Source organism: Haliotis cracherodii, unplaced genomic scaffold, assembly GCF_022045235.1.
Source record: "Haliotis cracherodii isolate W230 unplaced genomic scaffold, xgHalCrac1.p SCAF_2, whole genome shotgun sequence".
Classification (NCBI taxonomy): Eukaryota; Metazoa; Mollusca; class Gastropoda; order Lepetellida; family Haliotidae; genus Haliotis; species Haliotis cracherodii.
In genome coordinates this window covers 82,074,627-82,089,647 of record NW_027266275.1, presented here as the reverse complement: position 1 = coordinate 82,089,647, position 15,021 = coordinate 82,074,627, and the positions used below count along the sequence as shown (strand labels likewise).

Below are 15,021 nucleotides of genomic sequence, written 5' to 3'. Positions count from 1 at the left end.
AGTTTTTTTTCATTTGACAGTGAATTAAAGTATTGATACCAGATAATCCTAATTAAAAAATAACCGCTCCATCTACCGATTTACTGCCCAGGTAAGAAAACAGGTGCATTTCTTTTCAAAATAACAGTAACATAAGTATTATCTACGTTTGTTGATACAAAAATAGGAATGGGATAAAATACTAACCATATATCGTAGCACAATAATTATTCATATAAAGTTAAATTAAATTATGACATTAATTGTATGTCTTCTTTTAACTTCTTTCGAACACCTCTCTTTGTATATAATTTAATTTGTTTGATGGGGTGGGTACATTTTTAATGGGATTGGTTTCGATTGGGATAAAGAATTATACCCCAACATCACTTTCTTGGTGAATCTATCCTGTCTGTTGTCAAATATTTCACCAACCTCCAACCTTTGTTTACTGTTATGTACTGTCGTATCATTGCGCATGCAGACGACGGTTCGGCAACTTCCGAGAGCTTCCGGAATGACCCGATTCACAACTTTTCGATGACTACTGTCTCCTTGACAACTGTCACCAGTTCAAAGTATCTATTGACATGTCTATTATTATTACATTTCCTACAACATGCTACGTGTAATAGCATGTAACCATTAAAGTGTTTAAATGCGTAAATATGAACACTATTTGCCTAATAGTAAATACAAAATAGAGAACTATTTTATTTCGGATCAATATCATAGCGTCAAAAGGAGTGACACGATCGCGTGCATTATCCCGCGTCGCCACTGTTTACATGACCACAAACGGAAGTGTGTCAAGCTTTTACTGCTGTCAACTTCACCAGGATTTCTTTAAATGATAATTATGTAGATTTACAGAGGAAATATCATTAACAGCTAACATGTCGACCGAGGCCTTGTTTGAGCCAAGGGTTAACTTTGGCCAGGGCAAGAGTGCCACAACGTTGTTGACAGAAGATGGGTGTTATTTTCCTATCGTTGCACATGGCTCGTACAGAGAGAGGCAACAAGTGCTGTCAGCTCCATTCAAGAGGGGGTGGGGCGCCCGGCCCATGCATGCCACCACCCTTCTCATGGCCAAAGCCCCATGGGTGCCGGATTACACAACAACCTCGAAACAGGTACTTCAGAACATAGGCTGTATGGTTACCGGGAAATGGAAAACTTTGTCTTGTTTTCATATCAGTTGCTACAATTATTATTATTATTGTTATTGTTGTTGTTATTGTTGTTGTTGATGATGATGTAGATGAGGATAATGTTACAGCATGCTCACATTCAGCTGTACAACCTCTGAGCTACATATTTATATTATTCAAACATATTCATGTGCTGCAGTCATCAATCACTGACTAGGATAAAATATACATTTACAAAAAACATGTCTTTAAATATCTAATTAAAACAATTTGCAACCAACTAATTACAAAAGGGAGTAAATTTCCATGTTTCAAAAGCCAACTCTGACAGTGTTTGACACTGACAAGAATTTGTTAGCTGTTCAAAGTAGCAGCAGACAGAAAGTTATTTAGAAAATGAAAAGATATACATGTTTTTTTCCAGAATCTTTTTATTAACATTATAATGCATGATTTACATTTCAATGCATTTGGATAATCCGTGCAACGAGACTAGGTGTTGATAGCAAATGATGAATTAGAAAACTAAGTAATTGAATAGATAAATACATATAAACATACTTAAATGAGTCAATGTATATGTTAATATACAAAAGTAAATGTAAACTAAATAAATAAATTGGTACAATGTAGATGGATAGACAAAATAAATAAAAACGATAAATAAATGTATAAGAAATTAACACCACATAGAGTTGTTTAGTTTTTATTGTGCTTCTATTTTGCACCAAATATCTGTTTCTAATCATAGAAATAATCAATGTACACAAGAATAACACTTAACTTTTGGAGCACGATTTATTTCGTTCCACTGTTGTTTAACGCAGCACTCGGCAATATTCCAGCTATATGACAAGTCTGGACCAGACAATCCAGTGATTGACATCATGAGCATCGATCCACGCAATGGGGATGCGATGACATGCATCAACCAAGTCAGCGAGCCTGACCACCCGATCCCGTTAGTCGCCTCTTACGACAAGCATTAGTGCCAAACACACCTACTAGTGTTGGTATTTTCATCATATCATCACCTCAGTTTCAACATATTCCAGTTGAAGGGCAATACATAAGTATATATTTTGCAGGATATTCTCCATTTTCATGTTCAATGTAGATTTTTTTTTCATAGAAATTTGTGTTTAATGGATTTACGACATCAAGGCCCTTCTAAATGAAGTATATGTGATATCATGAAAGCCAATAAATTGGACAAACTTTGAAAAATGGTGCTGGAAGACAAGTTCAGCCTAGCAGACCATGTAGACTGAAAGGTTTGGGCACAGACTGTCCACTTTAGTCCTGATTTGCAGCAGAACTACATATCTGAAGGTATGCAACTAAATTGAAAACTTTCATTCAAAGAAATTAATATGATTAATGTCCAAATAAAGTTCTTTTTTTAAACTTTCAATTGGTGCCTTTAGAGTATGAATAATGTATGTTATTTATGACCTGATCCTTTTGCTATTTATGTGAGTCACTAAAACGCGGACTCAACGTACCAAAGCGTGATAGATTGAAATCTACAACAATCATGTCACTGGCTGCCAAGGGTCAAAAGGCTCCTATTGAGAAGTGTTAGTGTGGGCTGAGAACATGCACTTCAGGTGAAGTTAGTCATGTGTTATACTCCATATCATTGTATATCATGACCAGCCTCTCCCATGCAGTATGTAGACATATAGCTCTGTGTACTCCATATCATTGTATATCGATCATGACCAGTCTCTCTCAGTATGCAGACGTATAGCTCAGTGTGCTCTATATCATTGTATATCATGACCAGTCTCTCTCAGTTTGTAGACATATAGGTCTGTGTGCTCTATATCATTGTATATCATGACCAGTCTCTCTCAGTATGCAGACATATAGGTCTGTGTGCTCTATATCATTGTATATCATGACCAGTCTCTCTCAGTATGCAGACATATAGCTCAGTGTGCTTCATATCATTGTATATCATGACCAGTCTCTCTCAGTATGCAGACATATAGCTCATTGTGCTCTATATCATTGTATATATTGACCAGTCTCTCCCAGTATGCAGACATATAGCTCATTGTGCTCTATATCATTGTATATCATGACCAGCCTCTCTCAGTATGTAGACGTAAAGCTACCTGTGAAGATCCGGGGTAGACTAGGTCTTCAGCAACCCATGCTTGCCTTAAAAGATGACTATGCTTGTCGTAAGAGGTGACTAACGGGAACGGGAGGTAAGGCTCGCTCACTTGGTTGATGCATGTCATCGATCCCAATTGTGTGGATCGATGCTCATGATATCAATCCCTGGATTGTCTGGTCCAGACTCGATTATTTTCAGGCCGAAGTCATATAGCTGGAATATTGCAGGGCAGTGCAGCATTAAATGAACAAACAAACTGTCATAGAGTAACAGTTTAAACAATAAGCCACTCCCCGTAATAACTGCTCCCTTAGCAGGGAATGCTGGGAACCTCGCGACGGCTGCTTCCGCCATGATGTAAACACTCAAGAAGAGTAAATACATGACTATCCCTCTAATACCGGGTTGTCCTGTAAATTATATAACTGTATGTAGCATGGGGTTACCACATATATTAGCGACGAGGTCAATTTAGTGCGTTTGTCGTGCCGGCGAGTAGTAACAACGATCTTGGTCAGACCACGTGCGTTCGCCCGGTATTCAAAACAACATGGCTACCTTCGGCAAAATAGATGAATATGATTCTCAGACTGATGACTGGAATGAATATGTCGAGAGACTTGGACATTATTTCGAAGCAAACGAAATTACAGATCAGGGTAGGAAGCGTGCTATTCTATTGAGTGTGATTGGTGCGAAGTCATACAAGTTAATACGGAACTTGTCTACGCCACAGAAGCCTGGCGATCATTCTTATGATGCGTTAGTACACCTGATGAAGTCACATTTACACCCAAAACCCACTATTATGATGGAAAGGAGGAGGTACAATATGCGTGATAGACAGCCAAATGAAACTGTATCGGCATATGTGGCTGAGTTACGTCGTTTGGCATCGACATGTGAATACACTGATTTAGAGACTCAGTTAAGGGATCGTCTAGTGTGTGGTATCAAAAATGAAGCAATGCAAAAAAGACTGTTAACTGAGAAAACATTGGACTTTGCTAAGGCTTACTCCTTGTGTTTGGGAATGGAAATGGCTGCTAAGGAAGTGCATGATATTAAAGGGGGAGATCAGATGCCAAGGCCAGTGCACAAGATTAGAGAGGATAACAGGAGAAATAATACAGGCAGGAAGTGTGATCGCTGTGGGGGCTCAAATCATGTCAGTAGTCAGTGCTATTACAAAAACGCTGTGTGTAACAATTGTAATAAGGTTGGTCATATCCAGCGTGCTTGTCGCTCTCGCAGCGCCATGAATGATAGATCTTCAGGTCGTGGTCACAGCCGTGGTCGTGGTCGCGACAGGGGCCGTGGTCATGGTCGTGGTACCCATTACAAGGACAACAGATCTTCCACTAATCATGCTAATCGTATTGACGATGTATCTCAGGAAGACGAGAACAATGAATATGGACTTTTTAAGGTAGAAACTCAACATGCTCAAAATGGAATGAGTGGTAAGCGACACAGAGTGGAGCCCTATCTCATTGAAGTGTTAGTTAATGGTAAAAAGCTAACTATGGAGATAGACACTGGCGCAGCAACTTCAGTGATAAGTTCAAGTACTTTCCATTCAGTGTGGAAGGATGGTGATAACAGGCCCAAGTTAAGTGAGACCAATGCTATTCTTCGGTCCTACAACCGAGAGAGAATACCGATAGTAGGCACTACAGACGTTCAAGTAAATTATGGAAATCAGTCGGCTACTCTCCCGCTGACAGTGGTGGAAGGTGATGGCGAGAACTTGCTTGGCAGAGATTGGCTTCAGGCCATCAGACTAGATTGGGGGAAAATTTTGAATGTGAGAAATGAAGGGTTACAAGACATTTTGAACTCTTATTCTGATGTGTTCCAAGATGATATAGGGGAATTCAAGGATCAAAAGGTCACTATTGAGATCACCTCAAATGTGCCAAGATTTTATAAGCACAGGAATGTTGCTTATGCGCTTCGTCAGAAAGTTGACGATGAACTTGAACGCCTTGAAAAACAGGGTATTATGAAGCCAGTGCAGTATTCTGATTGGGCTGCTCCAATCGTACCAGTGGTTAAATCCAATGGGAGCATACAAATTTGCGGAGACTACAAATTAACTGTCAACAAGGTTGCTCGTATTAATGTTTACCCCATTCCACAGATCGAAGATCTGTTCGCATCTTTGTCAGGTGGAAAGACTTTCACGAAACTGGATTTAAGTCAAGCCTACCAACAGTTAACCCTTGACGAGGAGTCGCAAAAGCTCACAACTATAAACACTCATCGTGGCCTCTATCAGTACCAGCGCTTACCCTTTGGCATATCGGCAGCTCCAGCTGTATTCCAGCGAACTATGGAGTGCTTGCTCAAAGACATTCCCCGTGTCTGTGTCTACTTGGATGATATTCTTGTCACTGGGGCCTCTGATCAAGAACATTTGGAAAACATGAAGGAAGTCCTATCCAGACTTAGCAAGGCTGGTCTCAGATTAAATGCACAGAAGTGCAAATTCATGGTCGGCTCAGTAGAGTATTTGGGTCACAAAATAGATGCGCAGGGAATGCTGGGACCTCGCGACGGCTGCTTCCGCCATGATGTAAACACTCAAGAAGAGTAAATACATGACTATCCCTCTAATACCGGGTTGTCCTGTAAATTATATAACTGTATGTAGTATGGGGTTACCACATACATTGGCGACGAGGATGGGATTGTATCCCCTTGACGAAAAGGTGAAGGCTATAGTGTCGGCTCCAGCTCCACGCAATGTTGTTGAACTTAAATCCTTTCTTGGACTCGTGCAGTATTATTAGCGTTTCTTGCCTAATCTCGCCACTACCTTGGCGCCCTTGCATCGGCTTCTCAGGAAAGAAGTTACCTGGTCATGGGGAGCTCAACAGGAAAAAGCTTTCAACATGGTGAAAGGACATTTGTCTTCTTGTGATCTCTTGACGCATTATGATCCCCATAAGAAACTTGTATTGGCGTGTGATGCATCTCCCTATGGGGTAGGTGCCGTCCTCTCACATCAGTCTGATGATGGTGTAGAGAAACCAATAGCATTCGCATCCAGGTCTCTGTCGCAAGCAGAAAAGAATTACTCTCAATTGGATCGTGAAGCTCTAGCAATTATCTTCGGAACTAAGAAGTTCCATCAGTATATCTGTGGGCGTTCCTTTACTCTGTTGTCAGATCACAAACCCCTCGAGAGCATCTTCAGTCGGGACAAGGGCATTTCACAGATGGCATCGAGCAGAATTCAACGTTGGGCATTAACCCTCTCTGCATATAACTATACAATTGAGTACAGAAAAGGTACTTCCCATGCGAATGCCGACTGCATGAGTCGTCTTCCCTTACCATACACACCACCAAATCCACCTCTACCAGGGGACACAATCCTCTTACTGGAAGCAATGGATGCTTCTCCTGTGAAATCATGGCAAATTAAACAATGGACAGACAGAGATCCAACCCTTTCCAGAGTAAGAAATTTCCTTCTTTCTGGATGGCCAAGCATAAATCTAGAGGAGTCTTTCACTCCTTTTATGAAAAGGAAACATGAATTGAGTGTCCTTGATGGCTGTGTTTTGTGGGGCAATCGTATTGTTGTGCCGCCACAAGGTCGAAAGATTGTTGTGAACATGTTGCATGAAGCTCATCCAGGTATCTCGCGCATGAAGTCTGTAGCGCGTGGATTCGTATGGTGGCCAAAGATGGATGATGAATTGGAACTCAAGGTGAAAACCTGTTCTGTGTGTCAACAGTCTCGTCCAGTACAAGCCGAGGCTTCGCTTCACTTTTGGGAATGGCCTGAACATCCATGGAGTCGTTTGCATTTAGACTATGCCGGGCCTTTCCTGGGTAAAATGTTCCTTGTGTGTATTGACGCACATTCTAAATGGTTGGAAGTGTTTCCAGTGAACAGTGCCACATCCACTGCTACAATTGATTGTCTCAGACATATGTTTGCAACTCATGGACTGCCAGACCAAGTGGTCACTGACAATGGCACTTGTTTTACAAGTGAGGAATTCTCTGTATTTATGAAACGTAATGGCATCACTCATACATGTGTGGCACCGTATCACCCTGCCTCTAATGGGTTAGCAGAACGAGCTGTACAAACCTTTACATCTGGCATTAAACGTATGACAGGGGGCACATTGGACACAAAACTTGCACGGTTTTTGTTCAGATACAGACTTACCCCGCAGACTACAACAGGGTTATCTCCAGCAGAATTACTTCTTCGAAGAAGACCGAAGTCTCATCTCAATCTTCTTCATCCAGATATGAGCTGTAAAGTTAGGAACAAACAAGAACAGCAAAAGTCAGTACATGATGCACATGCAAAGGACCATCACTTGCAAGTTGGAGATCTTGTGTATGTGTTAAACTTTCGTCCTGGTGACAAATGGTTGTCAGGAATCATAACAGAGAGAACCGGTCCAGTGTCGTTCCATGTTCGTCTTGACAATGGTGGTGTCGTCAAGCGCCATATTGATCACCTGCGGTTGCGCCATGTTCTGACACATGAAAACCAACATGATAAAACAGTTCCATCAACACATGAACAGTCAGTTCTACCAGAACTACCCGACAAGTTACCTATGTTGCCTGAACCTGGCAACATTCCAGTACTTCCGGGTACCCCTCACCTGCAAGATGAAGTAACTTCTACAAGGCCCGAGTCACAGGAGGTCTTACCAGAGACACTATCTCCTACTCAGTCAGATTCTTGTGGTGCGCAAGAATTTCGTCGTTCTTCCAGAATCCGGAAAGCGCCAGATAGACTTAATCTAAAGATTGCTGCTGAGTTATGAACAGTAATGAGAATGTGATGTATTTCACACTATTGGTCACCTAAGTGAACCATCAGTGATTGATAGTTTTGGATCTTGTTATTTGGTTCCCTTATTCAGACATAAGCGGATGCATATCCAGTTATCTTTAATCATTAATGCAAGTGCATATTCAGTTAAAGTGTTCCAGTTATTGTGTGACATGAGAGACTCTAAATAACATCTGGAACAATATTGGTTGAAATTTCATTTAAAATGTTCCATTGAGAGGTGTGAAGAGACACTTTAATGACATCTTCTGGAGCAATTGTCAGTTCTTTCAACATGTGTAGATTCATTATGGTAGTTATGTTTAAAATTGCAACAAAACTATGGGGGAGGAGTGTCATAGAGTAACAGTTTAAACAATAAGCCACTCCCCGTAATAACTGCTCCCTTAGCAGGGAATGCTGGGAACCTCGCGACGGCTGCTTCCGCCATGATGTAAACACTCAAGAAGAGTAAATACATGACTATCCCTCTAATACCGGGTTGTCCTGTAAATTATATAACTGTATGTAGTATGGGGCTACCACACAAACAAACATATTGCTCAGTGAGTAAGCTCTATAGCATCTGTAAAATTACCTTTCAAACAACAGGAGAAGGTTTTCCGAGTTTCCCTCTCTTTTCTTTCAAAATGACTAATTCTGTGTAGAATGGAGATAAACGTTGATTCTTCCTTCCAGTTCCACGGAGGCAGCAAGACGCTGAATCCACCGGCACGTGCCACGCCCGGCCCCTCCATGCACATCTCCCAGTACCACCTTGGGGTGCCGCACCCTGACAACCCCTGGCGCACCAACTACTCCCAGGACTTCACAGCCAAACAGTCCCCCAGTGTGAGTATATCATCAGTGTCTAGAGTAACACTGTGAGTATATCATCAGTGTCTAGAGTAGCACTGAGTATATCACCAGTGTCTAGAGTAACACTTAGAGTAACACTGTGAGTATATCACCAGTGTCTAGAGTAACACTGTGAGTATATCATCAGTATCTAGAGTTACACTTAGAGTAACACTGTGAGTATATCACCAGTGTCTAGAGTTCCACTTAGAGTAACACTGTGAGTATATCACTAGTGTATAGAGTAACACTGTGAGTATATCATCAGTGTCTAGAGTAGCACTGAGTATATCACCAGTGTCTAGAGTAACACTTAGAGTTACACTGTGAGTATATCATCAGTGTCTAGAGTAACACTGTGAGTATATCACCAGTGTCTAGAGTATCACTGTGAGTATATCATCAGTGTCTAGAGTAACACTGTGAGTATATTATCAGTGTATAGAGTAACACTGTGAGTATATCACCAGTGTCTAGAGTAACACTGTGAGTATATCATCAGTGTCTAGAGTAACACCTGAGTATATCATCAGTGTCTAGAGTAACACCTGAGTATATCATCAGTGTCTAGAGTAACACCTGAGTATATCATCAGTGTCTAGAGTAACACTGTGTGTATATCACCAGTGTCTAGAGTAACACTTAGAGTTACACTGTGAGTATATCATCAGTGTCTAGAGTAACACTGTGAGTATATCATCATTGTCTAGAGAAACACTGTCAGTATATTATTAGTGTCTAGAGTAAACACTAAGGCGCTGGAAGAATCATATTGTGTGGGTTTCACCATACCCAGGCCTACCAAAGTAAACCAGAACGTCTCAAACGATAGATTTTGCACACACTTTAAATAGAAAGACACAGACTGCAACAAATGGTTACATGCTACGTCATTTACTGTGTTTGGTTCAATTGATAATACAAACTTTATTGGGGGTGTTTCTTTTGGTCTGGTTGTTTTTGGTCGGCCTGATACCCACAATTGCAGGTTAACCATGCTTGTGGGTTTCACTCTGGCCTGATACCCACAACTGCAGGTTAACCATGCTTGTGGGTTTCACTCTGGCCTGATACCCACAACTGCAGGTTAACCATGCTTGTGGGTTTCACTCTGGCCTGATACCCACAATTGCAGGTTAACCATGCTTGTGGGTTCCACTCTGGCCTGATACCCACAATTGCAGGTTAACCATGCTTGTGGGTTCCACTCTGGCCTGATACCCACAATTGCAGGTTAACCATGCTTGTGGGTTTCACTCTGGCCTGATACCCACAATTGCAGGTTAACCATGCTTGTGGGTTTCACTCTGGCCTGATACCCACAATTGCAGGTTAACCATGCTTGTGGGTTTCACTCTGGCCTGATACCCACAATTGCAGGTTAACCATGCTTGTGGGTTCCACTCTGGCCTGATACCCACAATTGCAGGTTAACCATGCTTGTGGGTTTCACTCTGGCCTGATACCCACAATTGCAGGTTAACCATGCTTGTGGGTTCCACTCTGGCCTGATACCCACAATTGCAGGTTAACCATGCTTGTGGGTTTCACTCTGGCCTGATACCCACAATTGCAGGTTAACCATGCTTGTGGGTTTCACTCTGGCCTGATACCCACAATTGCAGGTTAACCATGCTTGTGGGTTCCACTCTGGCCTGATACCCACAACTGCAGGTTAACCATGCTTGAGGGTTCCACTCTGGCCTGATACCCACAATTGCAGGTTAACCATGCTTGTGGGTTCCACTCTGGCCTGATACCCACAATTGCAGGTTAACCATGCTTGAGGGTTCCACTCTGGCCTGATACCCACAATTGCAGGTTAACCATGCTTGAGGGTTCCACTCTGGCCTGATACCCACAATTGCAGGTTAACCATGCTTGTGGGTTCCACTCTGGCCTGATACCCACAATTGCAGGTTAACCATGCTTGTGGGTTCAACTCTGGCCTGATTAACACAATTGCAGGTTAACCATGCTTGTGGGTTCAACTCTGGCCTGATACCCACAACTGCAGGTTAACCATGGTTGTGGGTTCCACTCTGGCCTGATACCCACAATTGCAGGTTAACCATGCTTGTGGGTTCCACTCTGGCCTGATTAACACAATTGCAGGTTAACCATGCTTGTGGGTTCCACTCTGGCCTGATACCCACAATTGCAGGTTAACCATGCTTGTGGGTTCAACTCTGGCCTGATACCCACAACTACAGGTTAACCATGCTTGAGGGTTCCACTCTGGCCTGATACCCACAACTGCAGGTTAACTATGCTTGTGGGTTCCACTCTGGCCTGATACCCACAACTGCAGGTTAACCATGCTTGTGGGTTCCACTCTGGCCTGATACCCACAATTGCAGGTTAACCATGCTTGAGGGTTCCACTCTGGCCTGATACCCACAACTGCAGGTTAACCATGCTTGAGGTTTCCACTTTTGCCTGATACCCACAGCTGCAGGTTAACCATGCTTGTGGGTTCCACTCTGGCCTGATACCCACAATTGCAGGTTAACCATGCTTGAGGGTTCCACTCTGGCCTGATACCCACAATTGCAGGTTAACCATGCTTGTGGGTTCCACTCTGGCCTGATACCCACAATTGCAGGTTAACCATGCTTGTGGGTTCAACTCTGGCCTGATACCCACAATTGCAGGTTAACCATGCTTGTGGGTTTCACCAGAGTGGTAAACATCCAAGACCTGCATCACCAAGATTTTCCTCCCACATCAAGCAGACACACCGTGATATAACTGAAATACTGTCACAGCTGTGTTGAATGTTAACTCAATCAACTCGCACAGATTCTAGGCATTGTTCATTTAAACTTTCAGTTGTGAATATTGTTCAGTAATGTCAATTCTTCTCTGCATCCTCCGCAGGCCAATCACCATCATGTGAACACACATGCCAAAAGTCGAGAGCACACGTCAGGGTCCGAGGTGAAGGCTGTAATCCGGGCATCCGATGACCCTCCCAGCTACTGGTCTCAGTATAACCGCATCCACAGCAAGCTGGGCCACATACTGGGTCCAGGCGTACCGAGAGAATATCCAGTCAGGAAGCAGTACAACTTCATCACAGGTCAGTCAGAGGTCACACGGGTCAGTCAGAGGTCACATGGGTCAGTCAGAGGTCACATGGGTCAGTCAGAGGTCACACGGGTCAGTCAGAGGTCACACGGGTCAGTCAGAGGTCACACGGTTCAGTCAGAGGTCACATGGGTCAGTCAGAGGTCACGAGGGTCAGTCAGAGGTCACGAGGGTCAGTCAGGTCACACGGTACACGATCAGTAAATTCAACAATGCTGATGCTCAGCTGGTCTCTGACCAGTAGGCCTGACACAGTGACACATGGTTGTCTTGTCCACTGTCAGGCGTTTTGGCAATGTCAACCTCAGACTTCATCCTCGGTCAATATTTCTTTTTTCAGGTCCATAAAAACAGGTATTGACCTAGTATAAAAGTCTATAATTGTATGATATTAAACATGCTATTTTCAACATGTCGGGTTTGCATGCTTCAGACATGATATTGTTCATCTGTGAGTCCTTTGGAGGTGTCTAATTGAACACCACCAGACAAGTATTGTCCAAGTACAGTAAACTGTGGTTATAACTCAAAGGGACCACTACTTTTAGTTTGTTAACCGTTGTTTGTTATAAGCATATACACAGCAAATGACCGGGACAAAAAAAACCTGTTTGTTATATTCTCCGGTTCGTTATAAGCATGCTCATTATAAACGTAGTTTACTGTAGTTGTAGTTTCCCACTGTGTTCCAGGTACGATGGGGTCACCAGCTTGGAAGGAGGACAACCGGCGAGTGTCCGGCAACCGCGTGTTACGCTCCGCCAGGACTAAGGTCCAGAATACGTCCATCATCAGCTGAGTTGTCAGCCAGCTTCACGGAGGGAAGCAATTGCAGCAGCGGTATAAATGAAGGCCAACATTTTCAGCAGTCATATGATAAAAACAACAAAAAATAATGTCGCTGATGCCTGGTTTTCTATCATGTTATTTTATATTTCAAAAGAGTTTACTTGAGATTCACTGTCACAGGCATGTAAATTTCACCATTTTTGCCTTCTGAATGAAGATTTCATGCTCACAAGTGGGTTTAGAATGCAAGGATGTGTGGATGTGTTGAAGAGTAAGGACACTGTTCTCTCTAAGTTATTAGTGCTGTTGATGAGAATGGCATCTTTATGTCCTTACACACATCCAGAATATTCTTCTCCTGTGTAAAACGTAAGGTAGTCATACTGCACCTTGTAGTTTTGATCCGTGATATCTGACTGATTACTCACACTGATTACTCGATATAATATCACCAACAGCATGCTATATAATCTGCCTTGTCACGACTTGTGGTATTGGGAGTTATATCCAGTCTTTGATGTGATATTTTGATTTCCTTGTTCAGATGGGTCACCAACCCATGTTTAATATGATTAATACATTGATTTGATACGACTGGGATTCTAGTAACATACAATGCCTCAACCTTGTGAATGGGAGAAGATAAAGGGAGATTTTTTTAGATAACCAATTGTTTATACATTCTAACAATGTAAGATGTCGTTATAGAAAACAATTCCTACAGATCACAAAACTCATCACTAGAATATTCGAGGAAGGGGAATATAAACATGATGAATATTATCTTTTCTATCAGATACTATAGAAAGAGAGGGTTGACTTCGAACTGAGGCTCGTCCAATTACACAACTCATAGATCTGGGGTAGAATAGGTCTAAATAGGTGACTATGTTTGTCGTAAGAGGCAACTAACAGTGTTTGGGTGGTCAGGCTCACTGACTTGGTTGATGCATGTCATTGTATCCCAATATTCATGATGTCAATCACTGGATTGTCTGGTCCAGACTTGATTATTTACAGACCGCTGTCATATAGCCTTAACATTGCAGAGTGCGGCGTTAAACAACAAACAAACAAAACTCATGCTGTGTTGATCACGTTGCGTCCTGAAGGCCCAGGTCTGTAGAACAGAGTACTGTTCCCTTGACAAGCAAGGATGCATTTCTGCTGAACTTCAGTACCTGCACAGAATGATTAGATTGAGGTTTGTTAGTGTGGTGACCACTGTGAACAGTTCTGTGTTGGTCCAGCAGGAGAGATGGGTAACTTGATACTGATACTGCAGCTATAGGGTAGGTCGAGGCAAGGGAGCTCAACAGAGGTGGAGTCAGCAGTGTTTGAAGTAAAACATCATCTCAGATCTGGGCCAAAATTCATTACCTTTGCCGATTCATGAATCTTCCTTTTAACATATTGTTATTTTTCTAATGTTGATGTACCTCTTGATACTAGTCCAGCAGTATTGTTTTATGAAGTATTACATATTCAGAGGGTGGGTCCAGACCCCCCGTCCCCCTTTTGAAAACCAAATGTAGTATGTTGTGGGCAATAAAATTGACGGAGGATTTTTGTATTTTGGTCCACTCCCTTTTGAAAACGCTGGATCCACCCTAGTTTTATACGGTATTTACATCTTTTATCAGTATACATAATTTAAAAAAATGTTAATTGAATATTTGTAATGACATGCATTATAATTGTTCTTCCTTCTGTGGAGCCAAGCACCTCCATTTCTTTCTGTAGACATTCTTTTAAACATTCAAAGTATATTTTCATGAAGCGTAACTTGATATGTGAATGTGTTTCCGTGTTGGAGGTGTGGTACTGGACTGTTTGTACAGATGCTGGTACTGTTCTGTGTAATATTCTTTAGGGGAAATAAACCTTTTTGATGTGGATTTTCCCCATCAACATTTCTACTCATTATTGTCAATTCCATGCACCAACAATTAAAACTTCTGTGGATAGAGGGTCAGCCTGTTGGTTGTAACGCCTGGTCACATCATACGTAACGCCTGGTTGCATCTCAAAACACCTCACATGCATGCACGTCCCTACATAAGTGCATCAATCTTGAACACGATGTTAGACCCTATTTTCCCTCATACTTCAACTGTGTTTCCATACACTTGACAATACGTGGGACGCACAGGTGGACCTGCTGTCTGATGTATCACATGACCATCTCATCCTACCGGGTACCCATT

General features: G+C 42.2%; 1 protein-coding gene across 1 annotated transcript; it reads left to right on the top strand.

The window, feature by feature from the left end:
• The first annotated feature begins 755 nt into the window (after positions 1 to 755).
• On the top strand, positions 756 to 14,733 carry LOC139469742 (uncharacterized). The gene is made up of 4 exons (XM_071252011.1): positions 756 to 1,115; positions 8,777 to 8,929; positions 11,816 to 12,017; positions 12,718 to 14,733. The coding sequence occupies exons 1-4, from the start codon at positions 876 to 878 to the stop codon at positions 12,822 to 12,824; spliced, it is 702 nt and encodes a 233-aa protein (XP_071108112.1). The 5' UTR covers positions 756 to 875; the 3' UTR covers positions 12,825 to 14,733.
• Positions 14,734 to 15,021: the final 288 nt, after the last annotated feature.